Here is a 13,341-nt window from a genome sequence, read left to right on the forward strand (position 1 = left end):
GTATAATATCCATTGAACCTAAACCATTCATATGGATGAAAACACCACTGTTTATGTAAAAAAATTGCCAAATTTTAGTAATTGAAAGAAAAATTGGAACAGATAAACATGAAAATAAGAACAACTTTCATATGACCATTTCAGAGAGTTATGTTTATGAGTTTACAGGCTTTCCATTTTATTTGGGGAAAGGGTATTGCTTGCTTAAAACAACTACTTTGCTCTTGTGAGCAAAGTACCCTTTCACAAGATTTTTGTATATAAGAATGGTCATTATACACTCGGCCTGCAAAAATGGAACCAAAAAAAAAAAAGAATTGTAAATTTCCATTACCAAACGCAAACAGCAGGGAAGACTGTAACCGGAAAATACGTACCTCGTCCAGATCCATGTCTATCTCGAGCCATTTCAATGCCTTGACAATTACTTCCAACTTCAACTGGTGAGCTTTGCTTGGGTCCTTTAGCTTTTGAATGAAGTAACTACAAGTTTAGAATGTTACAGTCAATATTATGAGCTGAAAAGATTCAATAAAATATCATGGAGGATCATTTGGTCTAAAGCTCTTACATTTTCTTAACCAATCTTTGGTAAACTTGGAGCTCAAGCTTCTCCAGGACAAGATACACACCAGATCGCAGAAACCTTTATAGAAGGGAAGAGAGACAGTCTCGACAAGTTAATTTCAATATCAACAAAAATCATGAAGATAAACTTACTGGTCTTCATGTTCTTGGAGAGCATGTCGAAGAAGTCGGAGATCACCCCTTTTTAGAGCTTGTACAACATTGTTGTATTGAGAATAACAACATTACTAATTACTAATTTGATATGTTGGACCAATAGTAAAATATTTTAGAAAATGTGTGCAATTTCCCCTTTCATTCATTTGATTTCCTTCGTTCCTTTTTAATATGAAATCACACCGTAAATATATAACTTGGTAAAAAGCATGAGCACAAAGCATCTGTTCTACATAACAACCACATAGAGAGAAAATAAGAAATATAATAACGGGAAACTATACCTCAAGGAGGTTATGCTTCTCTAGAAGGGAAGGTCTCGGTAAGATGCCTAATGAAAGCTTCACCGGTATCAAGTATTTTAATATCATCCTACAAAAATCAAACCAAATAAGAATTAGAAGCAAGACATGCTAAAAACTGAATTTAACTTGCTATCAATGTATAACATTGGATTAGTTTTCATACTTCCCATCAAAGATAGACTAGAAATACCAGTTGAAATGAAATAAATTTGAAGCATACATTCAAGGGAATTTTAACCAAGTTATGAAATGCCATATTGGATGACAAAATGATCAATGCAGAGACAATTTTGATTATATCAGTTATTATGGCTTCCATACGTGCAGATGCAAGATATATGTAAAAAAAGCACACATAAACGAACCTTATGTTTGCTTCTCTGAGAGGGTTGCAATGTGTCAATGCATAGGATAATTTATGGTCAGCCTGCCAAATCACAATAGTATTTAGAAAGAGCACCTAGTCCCAGTTATATTGACCTTTTAAATCTAATGCTTTGACAATGTGAAACCAGAAAAAAGTAGTGTTGAGAAGCTCGGATGCTAGTTATAAACTGGGTCCCAAACTCAAAATGATTAATCGTGCTAGGCAAACACAAGAAACACAATCACAAATGAATTTTATATCAAGGAAAGAAAGAAGTAAAGTTTTCTCCATTGGATTTAGACTACTTACAGCAGGAAAATTTTCATTGAAAACTTCCAAACGCCCAGTATAATACATATAGGTGACCTGAGAAAGGAGATAACATTCACTAAAAGGTTTGTATACATGGAAAATTCCAGGGGAAGGGAAAAAACACTACCTTGTCTCTTCTAGGGAATTCCTCAAAATAAAAAATACGAGCAGTTTCAATACTTCTTATTACACTCCGGCAGAGGTGCACTGTACCAAGCTGCACAATAAAACACAATATGAGGGCTGATAAAGATCTTAAATGCATCTTAACCTCCAAAATGTTTGGTTCTAAGCATACAATCCATTTTCCAAAACTAGATTCATGATAAATATAGAACAGCAAACGAAAAGATTTTACAAAGCAAAAAGCAAAGACAGAAGAAACATAAGTATCACCTTGAAGTAGATTTTAAACAGTTGGCAAGTCACATATAATGCTCCAACACGTTTCGGGCCTTTTCCCTGGTATCCATGTGTCATAAGTTCATAACAAATGATTAGCAACAATGATGATTATTTCAGCAAATGAAGTCTAAACGACTTGCTAACAGAATGATAACGGGTATTTCTAGAAGATGAAGAAACTTACAGCCAGAACACCAAATACTTTCATAAGGAATGATCCAGCTCCCTTCAATTTCTCCGGGGACTTACCATTGAAAGCCAACTCTCTATCAGCCTACAATTACAATATTCCCAAATTAAACCAACATCAAAATCAAACCTTCCTTTGAAAAATAAAAACTACAAGGTTTTCCCATCAACATACCCTCTCTACAAGAACCCAAATTTCATAAGCAATAACATATAATGCTTCCAATGCCCATGCTGATTCCCAATTCCGAAACTCCTGAATGAAAGCACTGCCAATGCGAGATTCCCACAGTTACCACATTGCATAAACATCTCTAATTAATTATTAAAAAAGGGCTGAGAAGCAAAAAAAAAACTTGAAACCCTAAAAAAATTTGATTACTTTGCAAATTTTTCGAAGGCATGATAGGCATCAACCAAGTTCCCAACTCTATAGCTCTGCAAAGAACGGAAAAGAGGGGCCAAAATCTCACCGTATTGGGAAAACTTATCCGATTGCTTTATCAATCTATTAGCATCCTAAAACAAAGAAGAAGAAAAATCAATATTTGACAACTTTTGATTCCTTAAAACAATAGATAGACAATAAAAAAAACCTGGAAAATGTTGAGGGAATCAGCAAGGGAAAGGAGAGATGGAGAGTTGGAGGAGAAGGAAAAGAGCTGAGAAAGGGAAGCTACATCTTGGTATGAAACAGCGTTGGAGAACTTGTTTAAGTATTCTGTGATTCTCCTATGGGCTTCTCCCATGCTTGGGTACGCCATTGCTCCACTAAGTTTTGATTCTTATAAAAACACGTCTTTTTGAAGAGCTGCTCTCTGCAACTTCAACTTCAACTTCAACTTCAACTTCAACTTCAACTCTAGTCTTTTACTCTAGTTTAGTTTCTTCTACCTGGTTTTTTCCTTTATAAAAAGTAAAGATCTTTCCTTTCTCCTACAGGAGCTACTAGGATTTGGAATTTCGACATTAAAAACGACAACGTTCTCAATGTCAGTCTGTTAAACTTTACAAATGACCGACACCCGACCCAACAATGAAAGTTGTGTTGGTTGGACTTAAAATACACCAAAGCCATCAAGTGTTCTTGATCTCGCTTTCTTTGTCACAGAAGACTTGATTTTTCATAGAAACCGTGGAGAAGTGAGAAGAAAGGAATTATGGGTACTGATTCATTGAGTCAAACAAAGCCGATCCCGATTCCAACCCAAGAAGAGGATCCTTCGAGCCATTCCAGATCTCTCCTTTCTTTCAACACTGATTCTCCTTTCGATCCTCCGGCAAAAACATCTCCTTCAAAGCCCAGAACCACCATTATCTTCATTGCTTTGATACTCTTCACTTGCATTGCTATTTCAGCTGCCTTTGCGTTTGCTTTCCTCTTTTACTCGTCTTCGTCATCTTCTTTTTCAGCTACAGCTCACAACGTTTCTCGTCCTCTAAAGAAACTGGAAAAGCCGGTGGTTATTTTGATTTCCTCTGATGGGTTTCGGTTTGGGTACCAATTCAAGACCTCATTACCAAACATCCACCGGTTGATTGCTAACGGGACCGAGGCTGAGTTGGGTTTGATTCCTGTTTTCCCTACTCTTACTTTTCCTAATCATTACTCTATTGTTACTGGCCTCTATCCTGCTTATCATGGGGTTATAAACAACCGTTTCGTGGATCCTAACACTGGTGAGGTGTTCACTATGTCCAGTCATGAACCAAAGTGGTGGCTAGGTGAGCCACTTTGGGAGACTGTGGTCAATCATGGGTTAAAGGCTGCTACCTATTTTTGGCCTGGAAGTGAGGTAAAAAAGGGTTCTTGGGATTGTCCTAAAAAGTTTTGTATGTTCTATAATGGATCTGTTCCCTTTGAGGATAGAGTTGATACTGTATTAAGCTACTTTGATTTGCCAAGCAGTGAGATTCCTGTGTTTATGACATTGTATTTTGAGGATCCTGATCATCAGGGTCACGATGTCGGACCTGATGATCCTCAGATCACCGAGGCTGTTTCTAGAATTGATAGTTTGATTGGGAGGCTGATTGATGGTTTAGAAAAGAGAGGGGTTTTTGAGGATGCTACTATAATTATGGTTGGAGACCATGGGATGGTTGGTACATGTGATAAAAAGCTGATTTTTCTTGATGATTTGGCCCCTTGGATCAAAATCCCTGCGGATTGGGTTCAGTATTATACTCCGATGCTTGCGATTCATCCACCTCCTGGTCATGCACCTTCGGATGTTGTTGCAAAGATGAATGAAGGATTGGAATCTGGGAAAGTTGAGAATGGAAAGTATTTGAAGGTTTATCTTAAGGAGGAACTGCCAAGTCGACTGCATTATGCGGCAAGTGAGCGAATTCCTTCCATAATAGGGTTGATTGAGGAGAGTTTTAAGGTGGAGCAGAAAAGGACTAAGCGACAAGAGTGTGGAGGAGCTCACGGATACGACAATGCATTTTTCTCCATGCGGACTATTTTTATTGGTCATGGTCCTCAATTTGCAAGGGGAAAGAAGGTGCCGTCTTTTGAGAATGTTCAGATTTATAACTTGGTAACTTCAATTCTTAAGCTAGAGGGTGCTCCCAATAATGGTTCTTCAGCATTTCCTGAGTCTGTTCTACTGCCTAGTCAGTAAATTTATCTCCTAAGAATGTTCAGAGCGATCTTAGCCAAATGACTATCTGCTCACTCATGCAGACAATTGGGAATACATATATGTTGAGACTGTGCAGAAGGATATTAGTGATATCTGGACCAGTTGATATTTTTGAGTTGCAGATGTTTGTAATTTGTAAGGAATGAATTTCTACTTCTACGTCGTCAATAAATTTCACTTTTCATATTACTATTCTGTGCAATGCTCTTATGATGTTTTAGAAGTTTACCTTGTAAAAAAAGCAAAATATTCTGGCATTGCACTTTCTGCTTCTGCTCCCTCCTTAGACAAGGCCTACGTTGCTCATCCGATTTGGTGTCTTTGTCTAGCACATACCTTGCAACTTAGAAGTTGGAATTCATAAATAATTTGAAAACATGTTATTGATAAGCTAGTTGTTTCAATACATGCTGCCTTACCTGGATAGAAAACTGCATCTTACATCTCGGTTGCATGGGATACTTTTTATCTAAGATTCTTATAGCAAACGGATTGTCATCGCTTCTCTTTTATTCAAAGCTGTTTGTCCTCCAGTATGGATAAGGTTTTCGTGATTTGCTTTATTCTTATCGGGGGGGGGGGGAACATCAGATTGTAGGATCTTTTGGAATTCATACAAGCTAGGAGTACATGTTATTTGACATGAAAGTGGTTTCCTAAGATTTTTCAAAAGACAAATCTAGTAATCTTTGATTCTTCTCAAATGCAATAGGTTTATATATCCTTTATCCTGCATAATTGATCTGTCATTTCTGTGATGAATGAAGCTCTTAGCGTAATTGGTCATGGCCATTCGTAATGACATATTGATTTATTGTTTTCTGAGATTCATAGAAACAAATTTTGACAATATTTTCAATTTTTCGATTTGCTTGTCCGAATCATAGTCTCGAACAATATCAATGAATTGTGCAATGAAATCTGGCCTCACAAAACTTGTATCTTCCCAGAATCATCCCTTGAAAAAAGGTACTGTTTCAAGTGATATTTTTTAATCATGCCTTTGTCAGCTTGGAAATTAGCTTCTACTGACGTAGAAGGAAGTAGAGTTCATATCTTTTTGTAATTCTGAAGACCGCCTAAACCAACAAAATTACCAACGAAAATGCAACTAACAACAGTGTCGAGTTCTTTGCTTTGCCATTAGTTCCTTTTGATGCAAGCCAACCTAAATAACTAACTCGTGGAAAATGGAAGGGAAATCGGGAGTGTTGTTCGGATGCACAATTTGAAACCTGTAGAAACATTGTAATAATTTCATATTTCGAGGTGATGGGTGCATGACCATTAGTACATATGCTTCGGATGAAACGAATTCCGATATCACGGATCGATCGAATATTCTACGGATGAATCGGATTCAGATATCACGGATTCTGACAATTTTTTGGACTCCCTCGTCTTGGCTTACCAGTTTTACTGTCTGCACCTTTTTACATGCCTTAGGATCTATCAGTTTACTGATGCTTATACACCAGGTTTTTGTGGATCATTTAGTTGGGAAGCTAATAAATTCATTTCATCATCCCTATGCAATCTATGTATTGTCTGGCAGTTCCATTTTACCATAACATAATATTGGATGGTGATATTTTCTGGCACATTAACTTGGTAGTGGGAATCGGTATTCAGTATCTACCATTATGGGATTTAAGCATGTTGAATTATTGACTATACGGTGCGCACCTCTTATTCCAAAGTTCTGTGCTAAATTCTCCGAGTCTATCCGACCTTGCAATTTCGTCAGGCAGCTTCACATGGGACCTCTTATCAGTTATGGCTGATAACTTTCTCTCTTATTTATTGTTATTAAGAATTGCATGAGATTGAAACGTATTAAAGCTATTAAGTATGAAATCTTCTCCTGCTATTATGGCTCATTCTTCTCATTCAGGGCTGATAGCATCAACTTCTCCCCTGTATTGTCAGTCTTACTGTTAATTACATGTGAAATGTTTTCTTTTCTGTATTTCTCAATACTATTTGGAGAAACTATTGATTGATTTCCTGTACATGAGATAGAGAACCAGTAACCAAGTTCTTATTGCTGGTTCATGCGGCTATCACTGAAATGAACCAGCCGAAATGGTGGGAAAAGAATGCAGGACCAAATATGATTGACATTCACTCAAGATTTTTTGAGTGCCTTAAGTGATATAGATTAGTTATAGTTGAATTTTATGGAACTTGGTGTGCTTCTTGCAGAGCTCTATTTCCCAAGGTAATTCATACCTTTCTTGACCACTATTTCATGTCTTGTAATACTCCAAAGATCAAAATCAACTTTTTTTGTTGGTGAAATTACACTCCTCATTAATATACGACTTCAGCATTGGAGAACCTTGAAGACACTTCTATTGAAGAAATATATCACGATGAAAAATAAATAATGACTAGAATATATGATCCAATAACTTCAAACTGCCAAGTCTATCTTTGTTTATACCGAGTTTTGCTCGGTCTTGGCAATTTATATAAAATTTGACATTTGTTTGAGTAAACTATATGATATGATGATTCTTTATTTCTCCTCTAATGTGAGGGCCCTCCTTTACAAGGCAAATATTGGCAGTCTATCTTTAAGAAATAAAAAAATGCATTCAAAAGGCTTACTGAGGCAGCATAAGGCCTTTGATTGAATTCAAATAACCTGTTATTGTGAGATATCCACAAAAAGCAGAGTTTAGTCTGATAATAACTGGCATGGGGGCGGGTGCGATGCTTTCTAGATTTTTTTTTTCAGGATACTTTTGTTCATTGAGACAAATATATTTATACATTTCTGTGTAAGCAACTACATAAGAAAAATTATGTTGAACTACCAACCCATCTTGCTCGACAGAAAAAAGGTGTTTATTATTCCATTCCACCGCTCACATCCACCGGAGAATGCATCCAATGACAGTTTCTTGAATCAGGCTAATAGCTGTGCCCTTCAAAATAATTAGTGTTTGAAGAATTTGGTGTCACAACCTTTTGAATTAATTGATTTTGCTTCTGAGCTATGGTGAGTTTTTTTTTCCTGATGTTGCACATTGATGAATCTGGCAGCTCTGCAGGACAGCCCAAGAAAACCCTGAAATTATGTTCCTAAAAGTAAATTTTGATGAAAATAAGCCTATGTGTAAAAGTTTGAATGTGAAGGTACTTCCTTATTTTCACTTCTACCGTGGAGCACACGGGCAACTGGAATCATTTTCATGTTCACTAGCCAAGGTGTGTATTTAATCCCCTCTGAGTCCATAGTCGTATTTGTAATTGTTAAGACATAAGTTGATTCCATTAGTTAGTTGTTCTCCACCTAGCCCAACATAGCTCCCCTTGAACTAGAGCATGAGGCACCAAATCCAGGTTCTATAATTGCCTCGTTTACTTGACCACAGATTCACCATCGGAATCTTTCACCAACCCGTAAGGGGATTCATACTAGAATAACTCTTCTTCATGCATATTTAGGCTTCTGAACTTGCATGTATAGATGATGAATTTTCTCATGCATATCATTTGCAGAATATTCAGGATAAAGTGATCATCACCATTTCCTTATCATCTGTAGTTTCAGAAAATAAAGGATGCTATCGAAACGAATAGACAACCGCATTGCAACATTGGGCCGTCAAAGGGAGTTGAAGACCTGAATCTTGAATCTGTATCTGCTCCAATCGAAAAGCCAGCCGTGTCAACCTAAACACAGATTTCGTTGTAAAGCACGTGTCTCCACGTGTGTATTTCCATGCATATTGCACATCCGGTTGGCCCTCATTATCAGCACATCTTAAAAGTATTATTGTATATTGACATTTTTCTCTGTAAAAGAAATACTAAATAGAAATTCTTAGCTTTGTAGCATTCTTTTTCATTCTTATTCTACCCGTTATATATGTGAGCTTAAAATTCAGGTGGAAATCAAGTTTCCATGTTTAAGGATATTGTGTGTCGATATTCATAATTTGGAGGTTAAATTTATTAGCTCTGCAGTCGTTGATAATGAAATGATGAAACCGTAGACTTTTGGAAACAACTGATGACGATAAGGATATCCACGTAACCCCAATGTGAACCAGTAAAACAAGATGACCAACCGAATTATATGAACCACACCCTTGTCTGGGTACTTACACTTGGCAACCTTGATCCCACGGTTGTCAATGGTCCACGTGCAATCAATCGTATCATATTCCATGTAACAGCATATAAAAGTCCAGACCTTTATATAAGTTGAGATAAAGTCAAAGATGGCAGCGCTCGGACTTCAACTGCAACAAAGGTTCCCTGTTTTGACTGGTTTTAGTTATTCATGTTTAAGTTCTGCTACCATTCATGCCCGGGCTGTTAGGTCTGTTTCTAGTCTTTCGAGTAAGCTGAAAAAATGGAACAATTGTAGTAGGCTGCCACGTAGATTGGTGGTAGGCTTAGGGGCTTCATTTTGGACTCAGTTTATGAACGTGGCAGGCAATAGCAAGTCTTTCATGGCTTCTGCAAGGCTAAAGAGTAGTGTTGAACAGGTTCATTTTTCAATGTTTAACAATTCTTCCTTCTTTGATTTGGTTTCTGGGTTTCCCCCCCTAGCACTCTGTTTTATGAAAGGTGGGTTATGAAGGAATATAGCTTGAGGATTATTTCAATTTTAGAAAGCAATTTCTAAGATTTTGAAAATGGGTTTGCAGCACAATTGAAGAAAAAAACACTCAACTTATTAGTTGATGCATAATCATCATAAAGATTAAGTTGATTGGGTTATAATTTTGATTACTTGATGGGTTATTATTGGCTGATAATTGAAGAAAAGCTTTGCACTTTTTTTTCATGAAAATTGTCTAGGTGGGTAGGTAAGAAATCTTACAGCCCTTTAGTTCTTCATATTCTGCACATATGGTTAAAAGATATATACTTTATATGAAACAATTGCATTGGATCACTAAGAATGAAATCAATGATGTTTACCTTTTCTTAAACCAGAGAATATTTTGAGCTGAGTTTCGAAACCAAATTATGGCCTGCTATGCAATTGGTAGTAGTGAATCGTTTCACTCGCTTGCATACACGCGTAAAAGTGGCTAATCTATGAATCAATGCGCTAGGTAGAGGTTAATAGGCTCTATTATGATTTCTTGCTTTTAATACATGCATGCTTTTAGTTTAATTTCTAGAGATTTCTGGGCCACTACTGAACCTATAAAATTCATCAATGTCCTAATGCAGTAGTTCATCACTAAAATTTAAATTGAAATTGTTATTCTTTTTATCGAGATATCAATCCCCTTGCTTTACTTCGCAGGCATTGCAGAATGTGGAATGGCCAGAACAGTTCCCCTTCAAGGAGGAGGATTTCCAGCGTTTTGATGAGTAAATAATACAAACTATATAATGCTGTTTAGTTGAACACTATGTTAAATTTCTGCTTGAGGTTATGCATCTTGCTCGTTCTTTCGTTATTTCATACATGAGCTTCCTTGTTGCTGCAACATACTAACCGTCTTCTGGATGATATTGCTGGTTGGAAATAGGAAAAGTAAATTTCGAAGTATCTTTTGCCTATTTTAGATGAAAGAAAGTTGTAAATGTGAGACATGTTTGGCAAAACTCTGTTTAAACTTCAAACGATGTACTATGATTAAACCGTTGAATCTGTTATTTCTCGTGGACCGAAGGGCTTCACGTTTCAATCATCCTGTATTATGCTGATTACAGAAGTTAATGCTTCAATGAGTGGTTCAGTCTAGCAGATATCGTTTAGCTGTAATTTTACAAGCACTACTCATTTCTGAGTTTCATCCTCAATGATAAACATATTGACCTGATCAGATTTCCATAGATGTAATACAACTTTTGGTATGTTTCAGATCACCAGATTCATTGTTCTATGAAGCTCCACGCTTTGTTACACATATCGATGATGCAGCCATTGCCGCGCTTACTAAGTACTATTCAGAGGTTTTCCCTCCCAGCAATACTCCAGGAGTGAGTATCTTGGATATGTGCAGTAGTTGGGTAAGACATTCTTAATGTTGACCTCAGCCCCCCTCTCTCTATTGCATTCTGATGACGCCGCCGTTGTCGGCTTCATGTTTAGGTCAGTCATTTTCCAAAAGGATACAAGCAAGAACGGATAGTTGGAATGGGGATGAATGAGGAAGAGCTCAAGCGAAATCCTGTGAGTACGATATTTCTTCTCGTGTTTTTAATGGTTGGATTAAATCTGGCCATCCAAAAGCTGTTATATTACCTTAAATTATTGCCTTTATAGGTTCTAACAGACTATGTTGTGCAAGACCTAAATTCGAATCCGAAGCTTCCGTTTGAAGATAATTCATTCGATGTAATTACCAATGTGGTGGGTGTTTTTCTTTCTCATCAGTCATCATCTCTTCAATAACTCCTTTTCTTTTGCATCAGCGATTCCGTTCATTCTAATCCCGGTGTTTTCAAAGATGACATTTTAAGGATGTAATCTTGTAGGTCAGTGTTGATTATCTAACAAAGCCTCTCGATGTTTTCCAAGAGATGCATCGGGTTCTTAAGCCCGGTGGATTGGCTATAATGAGGTGAACTTTTCATCTACTTCTAAACCAATGGTTGCATTCAAGTTTCAGATCAAACTTTATTCAACTTTTTAATCTGCTCTAGAATTATCAGTTTTTAGAAGTGTTGAACATAAATGTAACTCTTATTGGAAACAGCTTTTCAAACCGATGCTTTTGGACAAAAGCAATCTCTATTTGGACATCCACTGGCGACACCGATCATGCTCTGATCGTCGGGTCATATTTCCATTATGCTGGTGGATTTGAACCTCCTCAGGTAAAATACTATTCAACATTATAGTCTCTTCACCCCAGAAGTTTTCTTCGACAACCATTAGCTGCCAATCTCTGAACTCTTCATGTTGTTGTATAAGATATCATCTGATGTTGACTGGGATTATATGTTGTTGCATGTACTTACATTATGCTCCAAAGTTTCCAAATTGAAATTCCCTAAGCCTGCATTGAAGTAAATCCATGTGCATTCATACAAATATATCCGATTTAAAGCACCCAAGTTTATGGTAGGCACTAATGTGAACCTTTGATTAAAAGGGAAATTCACTTCTGTTTTGCAGACTGTCCATTTATCGCCTAATCCGGGACACTCAGATCCTATGTACATTGTGTACTCTAGGAAGCTTAGTACTGCTTAAGAAGCTACCAGACTGGAGATTATGAGGATTTTCTTCCAATTCTTCTATTTTCTTTTGGCAATTTTAAGAAGGGAAACGTAGAATGTATGAGGTCCAAGGAGGTCTAAAAGTGGATCATTTGAGATTGTATTCTTGTTTTCATAAATTGCAGAGTGAAATAAGCACCCTTCATCACTATCTGTCAATGCTCTTTCTGGATATAAACATAGTTATTGGTATATGCAACAGACACATTATGCAAAATGGTAAAGGAAAACAGGTAAAAACAACTGTATAGTATTATAAGGTCTGCTTCAGTCTTCCTCTATACCATCTCCCAATACATTCCATTTCATTTATTCGAACCCTCTACGTAAACACCAACAAAAATCAGAAATGGAGGTCTCCTAATTCCAAACTTCTTTTGGTGTTTCTCTTTTAAGTCCTACCGTGTTTGTAGCGGGGGAAGAGATTCTCCGTTTGGGCCACTGCAAGCAATGATATAGACCCATGAGTATCATCACTGCCATAATGAGAATTATGTTGGCTTTCCTCAATTCTGTCCTCAGGTTCCCTATCAGACCAGCTTTGCACGAGTTGCAGTTATAGCAGAGTTGGGTCTGGTCATTGCTCCATAGATTGCAGTCAGGGTCCCTGGCCTGGTTCGCCGGGTTCGTCCACAATGCCAGCCACAGATTGTTGGTTTACAACACCCTGACTATGAAAAATAAGAACAAACAAGGTTTAGATGAACAACCACAAGATCGAATTGATGAACAATGTCGGGTTCACAATGCGGGGCCCTGCTTTAGGACATCAAATTATGTCCTATTGAATAGTGTAAGTATCCTAAGTTGTAAGAATGAGTATAATCCTCTCTAAAAGACTTAGATTCGAACATTTACGTCTTTAAAATGTATGTGCATCTTGCATTCCCAGCAAATATGTAGTGTTCATCATTGCTTTTGTCTATCAAAAAAGTATCTTTTAACATCAATACCAATGTTTTTTTTCGAATTGAACATCAATAACAATGTTAAATAAACGGCTTTTAAGATCAAATGAATATTTTTTTAAGAGCAAGATGAACTAACGGGGCTTGTACGATAACATACAGCACAAGTTTAGCATTTATGCTTTCGAGGCTCTTCTCATGGCTTCCCCATGTGGCCCGTTGCCTTTGGGTCTCAATCCAAATTAACACAACCT

The 13,341-nt window shown here is 37.1% G+C and overlaps 2 protein-coding genes and 2 pseudogenes across 2 annotated transcripts; 3 read left to right on the forward strand and 1 right to left on the reverse strand.

The window, feature by feature from the left end:
- Nucleotides 1-154: 154 nt before the first annotated feature.
- On the reverse strand, nt 155-3,202 carry LOC120192320 (annotated as a pseudogene).
- Nucleotides 3,203-3,402: 200 nt separating this feature from the next.
- LOC120192315 (ectonucleotide pyrophosphatase/phosphodiesterase family member 3-like) lies at nt 3,403-5,162 on the forward strand. Its single transcript, XM_039195106.1, has 2 exons — nt 3,403-4,995; nt 5,026-5,162. The coding sequence occupies exon 1, from the start codon at nt 3,483-3,485 to the stop codon at nt 4,950-4,952; it is 1,470 nt and encodes a 489-aa protein (XP_039051037.1). The 5' UTR covers nt 3,403-3,482; the 3' UTR covers nt 4,953-4,995; nt 5,026-5,162.
- A 1,662-nt stretch (nt 5,163-6,824) lies between these two features.
- On the forward strand, nt 6,825-8,661 carry LOC120192284 (annotated as a pseudogene).
- Nucleotides 8,662-9,188: 527 nt separating this feature from the next.
- Nucleotides 9,189-12,329, forward strand: LOC120192319. Its single transcript, XM_039195109.1, has 8 exons — nt 9,189-9,478; nt 10,252-10,319; nt 10,817-10,964; nt 11,047-11,127; nt 11,221-11,307; nt 11,433-11,518; nt 11,654-11,774; nt 12,076-12,329. Exons 1-8 carry the CDS (start codon nt 9,209-9,211, stop codon nt 12,151-12,153), a joined length of 939 nt encoding a protein of 312 aa, XP_039051040.1. The 5' UTR covers nt 9,189-9,208; the 3' UTR covers nt 12,154-12,329.
- The last annotated feature ends 1,012 nt before the right edge of the window (nt 12,330-13,341 follow it).

Source organism: Hibiscus syriacus, unplaced genomic scaffold (genome assembly GCF_006381635.1).
Source record: "Hibiscus syriacus cultivar Baekdansim isolate YM2019G1 unplaced genomic scaffold, ASM638163v2 tig00116974_pilon, whole genome shotgun sequence".
Classification (NCBI taxonomy): domain Eukaryota; kingdom Viridiplantae; phylum Streptophyta; class Magnoliopsida; order Malvales; family Malvaceae; genus Hibiscus; species Hibiscus syriacus.

What these genes read in the sequence shown, in the direction of transcription:
- LOC120192319 (XM_039195109.1), top strand. Translation starts at nt 9,209, where the DNA reads ATGGCAGCGCTCGGACTTCAACTGCAACAAAGGTTCCCTGTTTTGACT. An exon ending in AAGAGCTCAAGCGAAATCCT is followed by an intron (nt 11,128 to 11,220) that starts GTGAGTACGATA and finishes TTGCCTTTATAG; the next exon opens with GTTCTAACAGACTATGTTGT. An exon ending in GGTGGATTGGCTATAATGAG is followed by an intron (nt 11,519 to 11,653) that starts GTGAACTTTTCA and finishes TATTGGAAACAG; the next exon opens with CTTTTCAAACCGATGCTTTT.
- LOC120192315 (XM_039195106.1), top strand. Translation starts at nt 3,483, where the DNA reads ATGGGTACTGATTCATTGAGTCAAACAAAGCCGATCCCGATTCCAACC.